This window comes from Mirounga angustirostris, unplaced genomic scaffold (genome assembly GCF_029215605.1).
Source record: "Mirounga angustirostris isolate CCGP_5_RB_7025 unplaced genomic scaffold, mMirAng1.0.hap1 SCAF_11, whole genome shotgun sequence".
NCBI classification, from domain to species: domain Eukaryota; kingdom Metazoa; phylum Chordata; class Mammalia; order Carnivora; family Phocidae; genus Mirounga; species Mirounga angustirostris.
The window spans coordinates 58,705,215-58,724,187 of record NW_026991719.1 but is presented as its reverse complement, the minus strand read 5'-3'; the positions used below and the strand labels follow the sequence as shown (position 1 = coordinate 58,724,187).

At 39.9% G+C, this 18,973-nt stretch overlaps 1 protein-coding gene across 10 annotated transcripts in view; it reads left to right on the top strand.

Moving 5' to 3' along the window:
• The window catches only part of PHKA1 (phosphorylase kinase regulatory subunit alpha 1), a 142,713-nt gene that overhangs the window by 105,898 nt on the left and 17,842 nt on the right, over nt 1–18,973 (top strand). For 6 of the 10 annotated variants that reach the window (XM_064574255.1, XM_064574256.1, XM_045879589.3 and 3 more), the window contains 7 exons: nt 916–994; nt 3,395–3,561; nt 6,064–6,240; nt 7,818–7,909; nt 8,442–8,581; nt 17,017–17,173; nt 17,636–17,715. In XM_064574255.1, the coding sequence (XP_064430325.1) occupies nt 916–994; nt 3,395–3,561; nt 6,064–6,240; nt 7,818–7,909; nt 8,442–8,581; nt 17,017–17,173; nt 17,636–17,715 (892 nt within the window). The remainder of the gene's footprint in view (nt 1–915; nt 995–3,394; nt 3,562–6,063; nt 6,241–7,817; nt 7,910–8,441; nt 8,582–17,016; nt 17,174–17,635; nt 17,716–18,973) is intronic. The other 4 variants (XM_045879608.3, XM_045879600.3, XM_064574257.1 and 1 more) reach the window with 3 other exon arrangements.

The following is an 18,973-nucleotide window of genomic DNA, read 5'->3' as shown; positions in this document are numbered from 1 at the left end:
CCCCATCCCTCCCACCCACCCCCGACTCCAGCAACCCTCAGTTTGAAAACATGCTCAATCTTACTTGCTAGTAATAAAACAATAAAAAAATAAAAACAGTATCTTATAAGTATCACATAAACAAAGATTTAAAAGATCATTAATAAAGATGTGGGAAAACAGCCGCTTTCTATACTGATGGTGGAAATATAACTGGCACAACTTTTTTAGTGGGCAATTTTGGCAGTCTCTATAAAATTTTTAGTAAGTGTTCCCTTTGTCCTAACAGTTTTACTTATTAGAATTTATCCTAAGGAAATCACAGAATAGGTGCATAAACATGTAAGTACAGTGATCTTCATCACAGTGTTGCTTATAATACAAAAACAGTTCAAATGTCTGCTCTGGAATCTTTTTTAGCTTTTACAAAGGATAAGTTAGAAAAGTGGATCATGAAAGAGTATGTATAGTATGATCCCCTGCACATAAAGTCAGGTAATTGTTAGCCTTCTTTATTTTGTATGCCTACACACACACACACACACACACACACACACACACACCAAGGCTCCTTACATGAGATAATATATAAAATGTTTAGCACAGTGCTTGGCACCTAACATTAAACAAATGGTTGTTGTTGTTATTGTCAGCTTTCAGTAACCATTAAGTATTCCGCCATCAGGCACTGTGCTAAGTGCTTATGATAAGATACTATCTTTGAGGAACTCTGTCTATTGGTAATCGCCCTTACCACTTGCCCATTCTATGGTGTTGTTGGCTCTCAGACCAATTGTTGAAATACAGGGTGGACAATGAAGAGCGTCTCATCTGTACCATTACCACCAGAAATGTTGGTTTGAAATAATTGAAATATTCCCCTTATTTCAAAGTTAAAACCACAAAAAATTGTTTTAAAATTCTCTTCATTTCAAGATGAAGACGGAACCAGCTTGAATTCAAGTATCCTAGCAGCACTCCGAAAAATGCAGGATGGCTACTTTGGTGGAGCAAGGTAAGTGACCTCTACACACTTTTTAGTGAAAAGAAATGAAATTTGGAAACTGGGTATAGTAATGGTAGACTTGTAATGCCTTTCTCTGTGTCTTTTTTATTTATTTATTTAAATTCAATTAGCCAATACTTAGTACATCATTAGTTTCAGATGCAGTGTTCAACAATTCATCCATTGCACAATATAGTCCCATTCTATTTAGAGGAACTCATTTTTGATACTTCGAATGAAGGAATTTAATGTTATAGAGAAGGCTTGGAATGTTTCCCCACCCTGTTCTTTGCCTAGACCTCATCAATTCAGTGGACCAGAAAACTTATTCTTTCAAAAGCAAAAAAGCTACTGAACTGTTCAATTCTGGCTGCTTTTCTTTTCTCTTTTCCCTAAGTTTTTATTTGAAAAATTCCAAGCTTACAGAAGTGTGCAAAAATGGTATTGAACACCATATACCGTTCCTTAGGATTCACCTGTTGGTAACATCTGTTTCACTTGTACATTCTCTCTCGCTCCTCTTCCTTCCTCTCCTCTCACTCCTCCCTCACTTCCCTTCTTCTCTACTCTCCTCCCTCTCTCACACATACATATGTGCAAATGTACACACACACACATACACACACACACTCTTTAATTGCTGAAGTATGAGATTTAGCCAGAGACATCATGACAATTCAACTCTAAATACTTTAGTTTGTCTTATGAGGACAAGGGTATTCTCATAGCTACAATACAATCATCACACTCACAAAATTCAATATTGATACAGTACTATTATTACCTAATCTGGAGTCCATATTCACAATTACCCAATTGTCCTAATAATGTTTTTTTCCCATACCTTTTTTTCCCATTCTAAGACCCAATCAAAGATCACACATTGGCATTTAGTTATTATATCTCCTTGATGTCTTTTAATCTAGAACAATTCCCCAGCCTTTTGTGAACCTTTCATGACAGTTTTAAGCACAGTTTTGAAGAAAGAAGGTCAGTTATAATGCAGAATGTCTTTCAGTTTGGTTAAAGTGGTATCTGGTAGGTTTCTCCATATCCTTTCTATGATAATCTTTAACTAGTCTTACCTTCCATTGGTGAATCAGTTATTACTAATGGGGTTTTAAAGTGATGATTCTGTGTTTCTATCATCCTGTGCATATTTATTAGTTAGAATCCTTGTGTTAAAAAAAAAGAGAGAGAGAGCTTTCCGTTATCCCCTTTTATTTTATAGTTTTAGTGTAGCATAGATTCATGGATTCTGATTTTATTCAATATGCTATGCTCCATTCCTGTCATTGTTTTTTTCAGTGTTCACATTATCCAAGGTCTGGCCTTTGGGAGCCCCTTCAAGCTGACTTCTTTTTCTTTTTTGTACATCTATTTTGAGTAATGGCCTTTATTGAGCCTGCCCACCAATTCTGCTTTGAGTGGGTTTTTTGCTTGAGCAGCGACCCACAGCTCACCTCACTGAAGGCAGAAGGACAGTCCCTCCAGTCTGCGAAGGGAAGTGGGAAGCGCATTACTCCCCTTCATGGAAAGGAGGACAATGTCCTTCCTCTGAGAAAGCGACCAGGCTTAGTCCTTGCGCTAGCTTCCTTAGTTGATTGTGTCCTGGAAAACGTACAGGATGTTGGTGGCAGCCACAGCAATAATGTTCTCCACCAGGTGCCAGGCTGTGGTTCTTGAGAAAATCAGTACTACTGACTTTCCCTTTGGGTTTTGCAATTGGCTTTATACATAGGAGAGGATATGGCCTACAATCCTCTATAATTCATAAAATTTTCAAATATCATCTTTCAATTCCAAAATGATCTTTGAGTATTTTTTTCTAATGATGTGATGGATTTGTGATGATTTCTCTTCATTCTGTCCCAGCTTCTCTGCAGCCAGTGGAGATTTTGGCTGGATGTTTGACATAGTTAGCAGCATAGTATATGGTGGTGAAAGAGAACAAAACTGATCTGCTGGTAGATTGTGAACCCATAATTTTAGTCTTTGTTAACACAACACCCCAGCCTACACTACACCATGCCTAGAAGTGCTATAAAATTTCATATTTACAAAATTTATACTAATATATAAAAGCATTAGAAGTCCCCCAACCACAAACATTCTACGTATCCTTTTTCTTACTGAAATGTGGGGATTTTTAAAAGATTTTCTTTATTTATTTGACAGAGAGAGACACAGCGAGAGAGGGAACACAAGCAGGGGGAGTGGGAGAAGGAGAAGCAGGCTTCCCACTGAGCAGGGAGCCCGATGTGGGGCTCGATCCCAGGACCCTGGGATCACTACCCGAGCCGAAGGCAGACGCTTAACGACTGACCCACCCAGGCGCCCCCCTGAAATGTGTTGTTTTAAAAGGATTTCCTCTGATTTTCTGTTTTCTATTTGCCCTGTAACTGTCAGGATTCAAACAGGTAAATTGTCGGAGTTTTTGACAACGTCTTGCTGCACACATTTGAGCTTCATGGATCCTGGACCTGAGGGTAAGCTGTACAGTGAAGATTATGATGATAACTACAATGAGCTGGAATCTGGTGACTGGATGAACAGCTCTGATTCAACCCGTAATGGTAAGGGAGCTTCATAAAGGCAATGGCCTTGCTGGGCAAGAATACAAAGTAGTGTTAAGCATCCTCCTTAATATTTCTCACCGCCAGCAGTCTCACCCCTATTTAATACACCTAGACTTCTACTTTTGTTTGGCTTCACCTTTCATCCTTCTACTTACCTTTGGTTTCTGGTCTAATATCCCTGTGGTGATTGTGGATTATGGAGTTTGACTCTCTCTTACTAAGGTTAGGGAAGATTTCTGTCCTGTATATATATATGAAATGGCTGGTGATTTCAAAATGAGAGGAAGCAATGGTGAGTGAGAGCTATTTAATCAAATATGTAGTAGGAGAACTGTACATGTACAGTACTGCTTTTTGACATTTAAAAGTATAAAAATAAGAAACTCAATTGGAATGCTTTTTATATATAATGTTACCAGGGCCCATTAGAATCTCTGGGGAGGTCTGCATAATTTGAAAAAGCCTCTTCAGTGTGCCTTTTGCTTTCATATTGCAAGCTAGACAAATAAAGCACAACAAATCTAATTGGCTACTAGGAATACAAGGATGATATAGTGAGAAAGCATCATGGGGGCATATATTAAAAATGTCTGAGAAACACCCTAAAGTGTTAAAACACTAACCTAGGCAAGGCAGGAATTACATTGTTTGAATCCCAAAGAGAGAAGGGCCAATAGGAGCGAATTCTTCTAGCTATCTAAAAAACAGTTCGCCTGCTTTCATTGTCTGGGTATTTACCTGTTAGCCTATATCTTAAGGCAGCCAATTTCTTTATCTTAAGAGTGGTATGTTAGAGAAAAGAATAAAAATGAATTGGCTTTCTTTAGTGAGGTAGCAAGCATTACCTCATATACAATAGACCAACACATTATCAGTCAGAGGATGATTTTCTTGTTTGGGCTCAGCATTTACTCACCTAAGTACCATTTAATTCACTCTGCATTTGTTTTTGGAAAGATACTATAAATACAAAGTTATTTCCTGCTATTAATAATTACCAAAGTCATGAGATCCATCTTGGCATAAACAAATATTTTGAAAAGCAGACCAGAATAATCATATATTGAGGTTGTTTGCTATGCTATGGGTAGTTGTGACTTTCATCTGTAGCACTCATTCTCTTACTTTCTAAAATGTTATCTTTTTCATGATATATATTACTATATTTGATACCATGCATTCTAAGTCACTTTCTCCTCTCTGGTTTTACTCATCAGTGGTCTCACAATGGCCATGTTTATTGCTTGCCAGCCCTGCCATGCCAAGAACACGTCTCTCCCTATTCTTCATAATCCTCCACTCAAGTATCTATATTGTATTCAAGGTTATAATAATTGTCATTAGGATGTCACTGAGAATGAGTTCCGTTTTTACAGCTTTGCTAGTTTCCATTAATCACATCAGAACAGGAGCGCCTGGGCGGCTCAGTTGGTTAAGTGTCTGCCTTTGGCTCAGGTCATGATCCTGGAGTGCCAGGATCAAACCCTGCATCGGGCTCCCTGCTCAGCGAGGAGTCTTCTTCTCCCTCTGACCCGCCCCCCTCTCATGCTCTCTCACTCTCAAATAAGTAAATAAAATTTTTTTAAAAATCACATCAGAGCACAGAAAAACATCTGGAGAGATCACTGAAGATGATCAAAAAAGATGATACATAACTGACCTCACAGACTTTAATATTGATCCAAACACTGTGCTTTCCAACTATAAATGTTGCAAATGTTCATGTACAGTCTGAAATGTTAGGATCCATGAGGTATGTGTATGTCTTTTGTTTCCATTATCCATAGTCAGAGATAATGTTATAGGAGGTGTATGGGGGAAGGAGAGTCCAAGAGGATAGGGACCATGTCTGTCTTCTTCACCACTGAAACCTCGGCACCTAGTACACCCCCTAGTACATAATGGGCAATAAATATTTGGTGAATAAATGAATACGGTGATGAAAAGGACCAGTGTGTGGCCAGTAATCCTTTTGACACCAAGGCCACGTGGAGATTGTTCTTTCCATTAGCAACTATAGCTGCCATTTATGGGATTTGTCTGTTTTTAGTGAGCTTCGGTGTTTAGTTGAAGATTTTTGCCTTTGCTCACAAAAGTCTCCTCCTACCAGTGAGACTCCGAGGGCCCTATTCCACTCCTTGACCACCACTGCCGCCACCACCACCCCCATCACATGCACATCCGTAGATTATGAAATCCTTGTTCCACCTGTCCTATAATAAGCTCATACTGCTTTCAAGGACCCTAATAGTGTGTCAGCAAAGTTGAAGAACAGGTGGGTCCTGGTAAATGGCCATAGTTTCTAAATGGTAAAGCTACAAGATTGCACAGTGATCACAATCCGCCCCCACCCCCCCCGCCCGCCAAGGACCTAAAACAGCCTACTTCCGGTGCTGTGTTATGGGCACAGGAGCTGATCATTCTCTGGTGGGGCAGATTGTGAAGTAACTAAAATGTTCATTTTTTTTTCTCTTCCCCCTACCCCCACTAACCTTGCAGCTCGCTGTGGTGATGAAGTTGCTCGTTATTTAGATCACCTTTTGGCACACACTGCTCCCCATCCTAAACTAGCCCCTACCTCACAGAAGGGAGGGCTAGATCAGTTCCAAGCTGCTGTGCAAACAACCTGCGATTTAATGTCCTTGGTGACCAAGGCCAAGGAGCTTCATGTACCGAGTGAGTAATGCCATGACTCACTGGAGTCAGGCACAGGATTGACGTGAAGCCCAGGATGGGGGCGGGACGTTTATTACAGTGCAAGCCCGAACTGTTTTTCACTGCTGTATCCCCAGCAACTCAGACAGAAGGAACATATTAGGCACTCAAATATTTGTAAAGTTAATGAATTGTGTATAGGTTTGCCGCTGATAGTGCCACGTAGCCCGGTTTAACCATTGCCTCGTGAGAAGCAGCAGAACAAGAGACATGGAGCATTTGAACATCGGGGTTAAAATGATGGAAAAAGGTGTTTCCTTTGGGAAAGTTACTCCTTTGGAAGCACTTTTATTTAAAGAGAAAGCACTGCCAACTATTAAAAGATAACCTTGCAATGAAGAGGGAGATACTCTCCCTTGAGCAAGCCGCCTCTGGTTCCCTTAGGCCAGCTGTGCCATTTACAGTCAGTTGCTCCGGGCAGCTTGTAGAGCTGCATTTCTCAACCCTGCCGTTGTCCTCCCCGTGACCACTACCCCCCTTCGGTGGGTATTTGCGCTGGAGGATGTCTTCTACTACACACTGCTAGGAATAGCCACGGCTCCTAAGAGTATTCAGTGCCTCTATGGTAGCTGCATATGAAGGGCTCCTTGACCACACCGACAGGACCTAAATGGTAACATTTTACAGACGATGAGAATGATTGAGATGCATGCTCTTGCTGTCTAAAACTTAATTGACCATTACTAACCACAGATACTAAACATGAATCATTTAACATTTAGAACAGGGAAGAGCTCAGCGTACCCTTTGAGGATGCCTCCTTGACAAAGGGCTTATGTGAAAAAATCAACTTTATTAAATTACACTTCTACATTGTGATTCAGGAAACTTGAACTTAATTCCCGGCTCTGCTACTTACTTGCCTGAACAGTTTTTTGAACTCTTATCTTTCTTTCTGTATCTATAAAATGCTGAAAGGGACCAGACAGTCTCTCCTTTAAGGTTATGGTAAGTATTTGGACTATAAATAAAAACATTAGGAATATCTCAAAGTAGGTCAGCCACTACATTTTTGATTCCCTACATGGAGTCATCCATTTATCTATTCTCAAGGAAACACAACTGCTGACAGCCAGATATTTCCCCAGGGCAGTCCAGAAAATAGAAAACAGAATTGGGTTCTTTCTGTTATATGTGGTACTCTATCAAAGTATCAGGAATAGCACCATTGTGATGTTGATTACATCCATAGGCTTTAGTATCTTAAATGGCCATTTAATGCTACAGTTCTAGGCATTCCACTGAAAGTATGTTTGATGGAACAATCTTTAAATTATCTGATACTCATATTTCTTTTCTGTGATATTAGCAAGAAACAATAAATTTCTTACTCTTGTTCGATAGAGAACAACTCCTATGCAACTCCATTTTGAGGGCAACTATGAATTTTTTTTATTTAAATTCAATTAGCCAACTGATGGTACATCATTAGTTTCAGGTGTAGTGTTCAATAAATTATCAGTTGCGTATAAATGTGAACTTTTTTTTTTAGTCTCCTAAGTTATCTAACCTTTCCCATAAATGTCAACCTCTTGCAGATATTCACATATATCTTCCTACAAAGATATTTCAGGCTTCCCGACCTTCATTCAACTTACTTGACTCGCCTCATTGCCCACGAGAGGACCAGGTAAACTTGCATATGAGGTTTTTTTCTGTCAGCTATTCACAAAACTGCCATCTGTATGGCAAATAACAGAACTAGCCATTATAGTTTCTGCTAGTAACTGGTGGTAGGCAAAAGGCTACCCTGGTGAAGATATACTCCTTTTTAGTTCACTTTTTTCTTTTTTTTTAATTTAAATTCAATTAATTCACATGTATTATTTGTTTCAGGGGTACAGGTCTGTGATTCATCAGTCTTATATAATAACCAGTGCTCATTACAACACATACCCTCCCCAATGTCCATCACCCAGTTACCCCATTCCCCCCACCCCTTTCCCCTCCAGCAAACTTTTCTAGCCAGGATCTAAGAAAACTAAATTGCTACATCATTCATTTTGAAGGTTTCATTGTTTTGTTTTACTTCTCATCAAAATTTAGGGAATTGTTATAGAAAAGGTTTAGAGGTGAAAAGATCAACACTCTAGGGCATTATTTAAGTTGAGCACTTGTGGACTTATTTATTTATTTATTTATTGTCCTTTCTCAAACTAAAGGTTCCCTCTGTTCGTGTAGAAATACATCTTCCTAGAGACCAGTCTGGGGAGGTGAACTTCAAAGCACTGGTTTTACAGTTGAAGGAGACCTCCAGCTTACAGGAGCAAGCTGACATCCTTTACATGCTGTATACTATGAAGTAAGTGATAAATATTCTCAGTCTCCTTTCATGTTCATGTAGAGAGGAAGTAAAACATAGTAAATACAGCACAGCTTTGGAGTCTCATTGACCTGGATTTGAATTTTGCAACCTACCCACTGTGTAGCCTCAAGCCTCAGTTGTTATCATTTAGAAAATTTGGATTATACCTATACTCACAGAACTTGTAGAGATTAAACAAGATATAGTATCTGCAAAGTCTCTAATACAATGCCTGGTACATAGTAGGTGACCAATAACTGCTAACTATTATTATCATTATTATGGTTATTTATGGTTATTTCAAGCCTCTGTTACTTGGTAAAAATCCACAAATAAATAAATTCTTAACTCAAAAGAAGTATGAACATGGAGGCTTACAGGAAACAATAAACTAGCATTTCTGAGTATTTGCTATGTGTCCGGAACCCTGCTAGGTATTTATACCTCAAACTCAGTATACCCAAATTAAACTCTCTCCTATCCCTCGCTTCCCCCCAAATATAACCTGAACTTCCTCATTTATTCATGTAGTCGTCAACCTGAAGAGGCAGGATGGGCTTCCCTCCCCTAAATTTGGTTTGGATGTTGAGACTGATGATGCCACCCATGTACCAAAAGAGTGTAAAATGTTTATTACTCACATAATGAGACTTCTGGGGAGAGTGGAACAGATTCCCAAGCTGGTCAAAAAAAAAGCATAAGTGAGCAGGGAAAGGAGTCTGCATTGGGGTTTTATTATGATTAGGAAGTGAGGCTGAGGTAAAGGTTCTCACCAGCACCAAAGGAGGGAACACTTGGATTTCCCTGACACCATGCCCAGGTATAGGCCGGAAGAGAAAGAGGAGCGGTAGGACTTGGAAGCGGTCGGTAGTCAAACATTAAAAGTGGAGTCGCATTCTGAAATTCTACATCCTTGTGGTTGAAACCAATACCTGCCTAATCAGCAAGCTTCACCCCATGTCCAGTTAAGCACCAAGGTTATTCAGTTTTACCTCTAAATGTTTACCTTCTGCATCACTAGCATGGCTGCTTTCACTCACATCTTTGTCTCTCACCAGGACTATTGCTATGGCTTTCTAACAAGTCTTCCTATTTCCACCCTGTTCTCCTCAAGCCCAGCCTCCACAGAGGAGGGAGAGTAACTTTTCTTTTTTACTTTCTAGGATAGAACGTAAATTTATACAAAAATAGAGAGACTAGCATAATGAACCCTCGGGGACCCATCACCCAGCCTGAGCAATTATAAACACATGGTTAATCTTGTCACATCTATATTCTCGCTCTCTCCCAGAGTATTTTGAAAAAGAGACCAGAGGTTTTATCATTTCATTCCTGAATATTTCAGTATTATTTCTAAAAGTCAGTGAAGCTCTTAAAACATAACCACAATGGGACTTCTGATTCCAGACAAGAGAGATAAATGCATCTCTCTCTCTGTTCCTCCTGCTAAGTACAAGAGGACATTATTTATAAAACAAACATAACAAGGTGTTAAAAGGTGGAAAGAAGAAGACAGACTGGTTAAGGACCTCAGGACCTGAGGACTGACAAGGTGGTGATGTACCTGGGTTTTCTTTGTTGCCTCATATATCCTGTATCAGATGCTGGAGAAGCCAGCACCCTGAAAATGCCGATGGGCACAGACGACAGGAGCCCTCAGAAAAACCTGTTCCTTCTAGACAAAGGACCAGGAAAGGGCAGACTAGCAAGACCAACAACTTTTAGACAATAACCACTCCTACCATAGAAAAATCTGCAGCCCCGCCCCTGTCCACAAGGACTGAGTGCAAAGCCCAGACATCCACTCTGGCCCTACTGTAACAAAGGAGGCACTGCTCCACCTTCCCCTACTGCCACGGTGGGGTCAAAGAAGACCAAGTAGGGATCTGGGACTTCCATGCCCTCTAGGCGGTAATGAAGTCCCCCGGGGTCTGTCTGACTCCAGAGCCCATGCTGCTTCCATCAGATCGTGCTGGTTAACGAGTAAGTGACAAAGACAGCTGAAAAGCCCACCAGCCCCAGAATTAATTTTTTACACCATTCCATTGTATCAAAAGTAGCCCAAACATATTTTTAGCCATTTGGGGCCTGCCTCCTTCGCATACTCCTTGAAACTTACTCCACATCTGCCAATAAGAAGCAACTAAAATGGGGCCCCGAATACCCCAAACCACTGCTGCCATTCATTGCTCTCTAACCGAGAGAATCCCCACATCACCTAGGCATGTAACTTCCTGTTCCCCTCTCCCCTGGGAGTTCCCTTGCGCTCCACCCCTTCTGGATGGTACAGCTGGTGCCCTAGATAAGCCTCTGGACAGTCTTCTGCTCTGAGGGACTTCCCTTCTCATACAACCCTAAGTGCCACCCAATAAGCCTTGTTATGTGCTACCGCCCAAAAAATGACATGACATGACACCTCTGTTTCTTTCGTTCTTCCCTTAGGGTAAGGCACTCTATTCAACAAATACCTGTTGAGTGCTTATTATGTGCCAGGCACAAGGCTAAATACAAAATAATGAAGAGATAGAGAAGGTAAAACGAGATAAAGGGTAAGGACAGAATGAGTGTAGCTTGAATGAAAACTGAAGATTCAGTCAGGTAGCTGATATGAGCAAACAAAGGGAGTTGTACATGAGAAGCTCATACTTTCCCACCAATTCAGATGATCCAGGGTTGACTGCCAACTCTTCTGTTCCTAGCATGGGTTTTCTTTATCTAATCCTGTATTACTAACTTCACCATAACATCTGATTGAACCTGCAGTCTCCCTAAAACTAGTATTCCAGGTAATGTCAAACCACTTGGGCAGAGTGTATATGATGTGCTGCATGGGTTTTAATACACTTGGAATTCTGCCCAATATCCCTCGTGGATTTAAGAGTAGAAGTTGGGAGGTGGGGTTTCGTATCTCTGTTGATTAGCATTCCTTCTGCAAATTGTCCGTTTATAACCTTTGTTTGTTCTATATTGAGTTATTTTTATTTTTCTTATTGATATTAGATATTACTATTTTGTTTATTATACTTGTTGCAGATATTTCGTCCAACTAATTTGCTAACTATTTATATGCCTTTCTCTATGCAGAAGTTTAGTTTTTATACCATCAAATCTGTCAGTCTTTTCCTTTTTGGCTCTTGGGTTTCTTGTCATGCATCCCCTCCCAGAATTTAAAAAATATTTTAAATACCTTTAATAATTTTTAAAGAAATTTTTATGTCGGGGAGCCTGGGTGGCTCAGTCAGTTAAGCGTCTGCCTTGGGCTCAGGTCCTGGGATCAAGCCCTGAATTGCATAGGGCTCCCAGCTCAGCAGGGAGTCTGCTTCTCCCTCTCCCTCTGCCCCTCCCCCCCCCACTGTGCTCTCTATCTCTCTCTCTCCCCCTCTCTCTCTCTCTCAAATAAATACAATCTTTTTTAAAAAAGAAATTTTTATGTCTTTAATTCTACTTGGAATTTATATATGTCTTCTTACTCAGCATATCTAAACTCCAGTTCACTGTCTTTATCAGAAACCTACTACTTCCTGACGATGTTCATAGTGTCGTCATTCTTTTAGTCACCCGGACTTGAAATTGTGTCATCATCTTCAACTCGTCCTCATCCCCTGCCTCTCCCTGCAACATCACCACCACCATTGGGAATCAGTGGCCAAATACATCCTCTGTGATCTGACTTTCAACCTTTATCTACTATTGCTCCCCCGTCACAGTGTGAATACTTTCACCAAAATAGCCCACTGTACACAGCCTATACATGATGACTTTCACACCTTGGCTCATGTTCTTCCCTCTGCCTGGACTACTCTCCTTTACCACACCCCATCTCTCCTTGTTGGAATTCTAGCTGTCCATCAAGGCCTAGTTCATCTGTCATCTCCAAAAAGCTTTCTCTAATCTCTAGGAATGAAAAGGTTCATCCCTGACTGTGAGATCTCAAAGCATGTCCTTTAATATTATTCATTTATCTATTTTTATTTTGACCATTTCAAACTTAGAGAAAAGTTGTAAGAATAGTACAAAAAAAATTTATGGATATCCTTCATCCAGATTCCTCAGGTTTAATTTCCCTCTCTCTCTCTCTCTCTCTCTCATTCTCTCTGTCATCATCATCATCATCACATACATATGTTTTTCTGAATCATTTGAGAGTAAGTGGCAGACCTGATCCCCTTCTACCCCTAAGTATTTGAGTGTGTATTGTGTATTTCCTAAAGACTAGGAATTCTCTTACATAAGCACAGTACATTTGCGAAAATCTGAAAATTAGGGGCACCTGGGTGGTGCATTTGTTTGAGTGTCCAACTCTTGATTTCAGCTCAGGTCATGATCTCAGGGTTCTGAGATGGAGCCCCACGTTGGGCTCCCTGCTCAGCACAGAGTCTTGAGATTCTCTCTCTCTCTCCCTCTGCCCCTCCCCCACTCATGCACACTCTCTAAATAAATAAAATCTTTTTAAAAAAAAAAAAAGAAAATTGGGGCACCTGGGTGGCTCAGTCGGTTAAGCGGCTGCCTTCGGCTCAGGTCATGATCCCAGGGTCCTGGGATCGAGCCCCGCTTCGGGCTTCCTGCTCAGTGGGGAGCCTGCTTCTCCCTCTCCCTCTGCCTGCCTCTCTGCCTACTTGTTCTCTCTATCTCTCTGTCAAATAAATAAATAAAATCTTTAAAAAAAAAAAAGAAAATTAATGTTAGAACAATACTATTATCAGGATGCCTGGGTGGCTCAGTCAGTTAAGCATCTGCCTTTGGCTCAGGTCATGATCCCAGGGTCCTGGGATCAAGTCCCACGTAGGGGGTCCCTGCTCAGTGGGGAGTCTGCTTATCCCTCTGCCTGCCGCTCCCCCTGCTTGTGCCCTCTCTCTGACAAATAAATAAATAAAATCTTTAAAAAAAAAAAACAATGCTATTATCTAATCTACAGACTATATTTGCCAGTTGTCCCAGTAATATCTTTACAGCGAAAAAAAATCTAAATTACACATTTCATTCAACTCTCGTGTGTCCCCAGTCCCCTTTAATCTGGAACAGTTCTTGAGCCTTTATTTTTCATGTTATTGGCATTTGTGAAGCATACAGATGAATTATTTTTACAGAATGTCCCTAAATTTTGGTTCAGTTGGTGTTTTCTCATAAATAAATTCAGGTTATGCATTTTTGGCAGGAATACCACTGAAGTCATGCTGAGTTCTTCTCAGTGTGTCATATCAAGAGGGCACATAATGTTGATGAGTCCCATTGCTGGTTTTATCACTTGGTTAAGGTAGTATTTTCCACATTCCTCCACTCTAAAGTTTTGGGGTTGCACTTTGTAATTGAAAAGTATCTTGTGGAGATATACTTTGAAACTAAATATCCTGTTACTCTTCAAACTTGCATTCACTGTTTTTTTTAATCCATTATTGACTCTTCCTATGGTACTTTTTATTTTGTGTTTTTAAAAATATATTTAACATATTAAATTCATATTTATTTTTAATACATTAAGCATATTAAATACATTATATATAGTATATATTTACTATAATTTAGTATATTGAATAGATAATACATTATCATGGCTCAAACTTTTTAAAGTACAAAAGGATACAGGGAAAGGATAAAAAGTCTTTCTTCCACCTCTGGTCCCCAGATACCTGGTTTCCCAACTCCCAGGCAATCAGTGTTATTGGTTTTTTGTGTATCCATCCAGGAACAATTTATGCATATGTAGGTAAATAAAGCATATATGTGTATAATTTTACACCTGTTTCACCAAATGGAAGCATAGTATATACACTGTTCTGTACCTTGCTTTTTTTTCACTAAAACTATTTATCTTGAAATTCATTACATATATATCCCATTCATCTATGACTGCTTAACAAATAACCCAAAAACTCAGTGGCTTAAGATAATAAAAGCAAAAAGTATTTAAATTATCTGTCACAGTTCTGGAGCTCGTCCAAGCTCAGCTAGGCAGTTCTCACTTGGGATCTCTTCAGTTGTGGTCCGACAGCATCTGGGGCTGAAGTCACCATGAGGTTGTCCAGTCATATATCTAGGGGTTCATACTGGTTGTTGACTGGCACTTCACGTGGGGCTGTCACCCAGAACACCTACAAATGACCTCCCCCATGTGTCTCTCTACTTCCTCAGAGCCTGATGTCTAGGTTCCAAGAGTATGTGCCCCATCAAAGGACCAAGTGGAAGATGCCTTAACGTTTATGACCTAGCTTCAGAAATCATACAGCCGCACTTTCAACTTAGTCACAAGCATGCCTGGGTTGAAGGGGAGGGAACACAGACCCACCTTCTTCACGGGAGGACTGTAAAAGTCACCCTGAAAGAAGAGCGTGTTAGATGGAACATTATTTGATTCAGGTTAAAACATACAATCTGTCACAATCTAGATCTACATCATATTTTCTTAATAGTTCCATAGCATTCCATTGTTTGAACATACCATAATTTGTTTAACCAGTCTCCTATTGAGGGACATTTGGGTTGTTTCCCATCATTCACTATCACAAACAATGCTATAGCAAATAACCTCATGGCATATATCATTTCTCATGTGTGGAGTCTATCCTACAGATATGCCAGAATTAAAATTCCTAGATCAAAGAATATAGAGATTTTTAATATTAATATATTTTTCCAAATAGCTCTCCAGAGAGATTGTCCCAATTTTCACTCCCACCACCAATATATCAAGAGTACCTATTTTCCCAAAACTTTACCAATGCAGTGTTATCAAATTTGGAAATTTTTGACAACATGATAGATTTTAAGAAGTGTTATCTTGGTGTAGTGTTAATTTTAATTTTTCTTACTATGCATGAGATCAAACACCTTTTCCTATATTTAAAATTCATCAGTATTGGGGCACCTGGGTGGCTCAGTAGGTTAAGCATCTGCCTTCAGCTCAGGTGATGATCTCAGGGTCCTGGGATCCAGCCTTGAGTCAGGCTCCCTACTTAAAGGGGAGCCTGCTTCTCCCTCTCCCTCTGCCATTCCCTCCCGCTCGTGCTCTCTCTCTCTCTTTCTCTTTTTCAAATAAATAAATAAAATCTTTTTAAAAAAATAAAAAATCCATCAGTATTTGACATTTTCTTTTGTGTCTTTTGTTTCTTTTTTTTAATTTTCTATATTTGTTGCAGTTCGTTCTTTCTTTCTTTCTTTCTTTCTTTCTTTCTTTCTTTCTTTCTTTCTTTCTTTCTTTCTTTCTTTCTTCCTTTGAGAGAGAGAGCATGAGCGGGGTGAGGGACAGAGGGAGAGGGAGAGAGAATGAGGAGACTCCCGCTGAGCGTGGAGCCCAACGTGGGGCTCAATCTCATGACCCAGAGATCATGACCTGAGCTGAAATCAAGAGTTGGACACTTAACCAACTGAGCCACCCAGGCGCCCCTGTTGAAGTTCTTTATATATTAGGGAAATTGGCCTATGAATTGCAAATATTTTTCTGTTTGTAATTTGTCCTATGACTTGGCTTACAGTGGTTTTCTGCAGTATGAATTTTGTTGTTTTTATGTATATAAATGCATCACTGTTTCTTTTATGGCTTCTTGTGCATAGGTTATAGTTAAACAGTCCTCTTGCCCCCAAAGTTATAAAGTAGTTCTCCCATATTTTTTCTAGTACCTTTACATTTAAATCTTTGATATATCTGGAATTCTGATGTTCAGTGTAAGGCATGAATCCAGCTTCTTTTTCAGATGGCTACTTGATTGTCTTAACGTTGTTTAATAAATAATCTACCTTCATCATAAATTAAATTCTCAATTTCGTAGCACTTTACATGTATTTTATGATACTTCACGGTTGACTTGTGTTATAGTAATCTTTACAACAATAATGTATATGCATCCTTTACAAATAAGCACACATCCTTTCCTTTTATCTCTCTTAGTTTCCTAAGTGTAGCATACTTTCTGAACTTTCTTTTTTTTTTTAATTTTTTTTTTAAGATTTTATTTATTTATTTGACAGAGAGAGCGACAGCGAGAGCAGGAACACAAGCAGGGGGAGTGGGAGAGGGAGAAGCAGGCCTCCTGCTGAGCAGGGAGCCCAATGTGGGACTCGATCCCAGGACCCTGGGATCATGACCTGAGCCGAAGGCAGACACTTAACGACTGAGCCACCCAGGCGCCCCTTTCTGAACTTTCAATAGTTAAATTAAGTCTTTGACTTTATTTTCAGCTATGTTGAAGCCTGTGAAGAGGGTAAAAGAATGCATTTTGTCAAAGCACAGCTGAAACTAAGACTTGTTCTTGTCTAGGTATTTGGGTTTCAGAGCTGACTACTAATCATGGATTTACAAGGATTCTTGGTAAAAATACATTTATTTCCTAATGAGAGAGACCTATCAAAAACAGTCACATTCATTATAACACTGAAACAAATGATTGTTGCCAGCAGCTTTACTTATAATTAACATAGGCCTTTCTTTAACATTCCAGAGGACCAGACTGGGACACTGAATTATATGATGAAGTGGGTACGACAGTCCGAGAGCTGCTTACTGAACTGTATGGCAAAGTTGGAGAAATTCGTCACTGGGGCCTGATCCGATACATCTCGGGAATCTTAAGAAAGAAGGTGGAAGCACTTGATGAGGTACTATAAATTCTTCTTGAATTTATACCAAGTCTAAATGGAGGTGCTTTTTAAAAATTGGTTTCCATAATTGGTTTTTAAGGCAACCAGAGCATCTAATCATTTGAGATGTTGTCTTTCCCGCATAAAGTTCCTGATATTCAATTAGCTTTTTGTTTGTGAATGTCAAATATACAATACTGAAGTTTATAAATGATAAGATGTTATAAACGATAAGAATTCTACAGCTCAAGAAAGAATTTGCAGTAGGCTAGAAGTTCTTACCTCTTAGGAGATAAAGATACCTCATTGTTTCTTCTTAAAAATCTCTCTCTTCTGATCTACATGGTATTTCCTGAGAAAGAGGGTTTGGTGTGTCAATAAATTAAGGGGAAGCAAAGGTCTGTGGACTGAGAAGAATAACTGTCATGGAAAGCTGAGGTGTTATGGGAAGGATAATGCTGTTATGCTATCTCTTCTTAGGCCTGCACAGCTCTTCTCTCCCACCAGAAACATTTGACAGTGGGACTCCCTCCAGAACCTCGAGAGAAGACCATCTCTGCGTGAGTATGGTTTTTGGTTGGGTTTGATCAAGCTTCTCTGAGCCTTTCAGGAGCTGTGTGGACTGACCACAGTTCTCTTGCCCTAATCTGTCACTGGATGATAAGGGCCTACCTGTGTGGGCTTCTGTCAGAGACACTTGGCATGAGAATGTTGATAATGACAGGGCATGAGTAAATGAAAGAGTAAATCCACAAGAAGTAGTACGCAAATGGAGTTTGCATTTTACGGGGTTTTTTGGTGGTGGTGGTGGTGGTGGTGGTGGTGGTGATGGTTTTTGTTTTTGTGCTTGTTTTTTACTTACCCTCTTTCCCAAACCTCACATCCAAAAGCAGTCCAAAACAGGGCGGGCAACTAGAATTAGCACCCACAAAAAATCCGCTATACTCTAGACTTTCTTCCAGGCCTCTCTCTTTGGCTTTTAGGTGGCTGTTTGCTCCCTATGTCTCTTCACATTTCTTCCCTCTATATGTGTCTTTGTGTCCAAATTTCCCAAATTTTTATGTAAGAACACTAGGCATAAAGGTTTAGGGCACACAATGACCTTACTCTAACTCAGTTACCTCTGTAAAAACCTCATCTCCAAATGGGGTCACACTCTGAGGGACTCTGGGCTAGGATTTCAATATATGAACTTTGACAAGACATAATTCAACATAGTGCCTTACTCTGAGCAAACAGAACCTTCTTATCACAAATCAGATCAATTTTTGCCACTACTGTGGCAATCCAAAAGAAGATGGCATTGTCCAAGCCCCATTCCTCCAGAGTGCTTAGTATCAACAGGAGAGTCAGAAGTATGGGAAGAGGTCGGCATACCCCTGTGTGTGTGTGTGTGTGTGTGTGTGTGTGTGTGTGTAAACTGATGAAACTAGAAAATCAATGTAACTAAGGTGTGATCATAAAGTAATAAAATGGTTTCCAGAAGGCACAGCTTAAATTAAGTTTATTACTTTCTGGCCATAATAGTTACTTGTCATATGTTAAGAATTAACCATGAAAGACTGATCTGGAAGGACCTCATGGGGTGAGTTTTAAATAAAAGTTTGAAGGAGAAGGGCAATCCAGCTTTAGAGAGGAGAGGGTAGAGCTCTCCTGAGTTGATATAGGCCAAAGTGGTTTGGGGAGGCAATGAACTTTAAAGACTGAAAGAACCAAATGCTACCAGCTATGATGGGACGTTGAAGCGGTGACTTGGAGCTGGGAGGAGATTTTTTATATTCTCCGTGTATTTAAGCTTAAATAGTCACAGAATTTTGT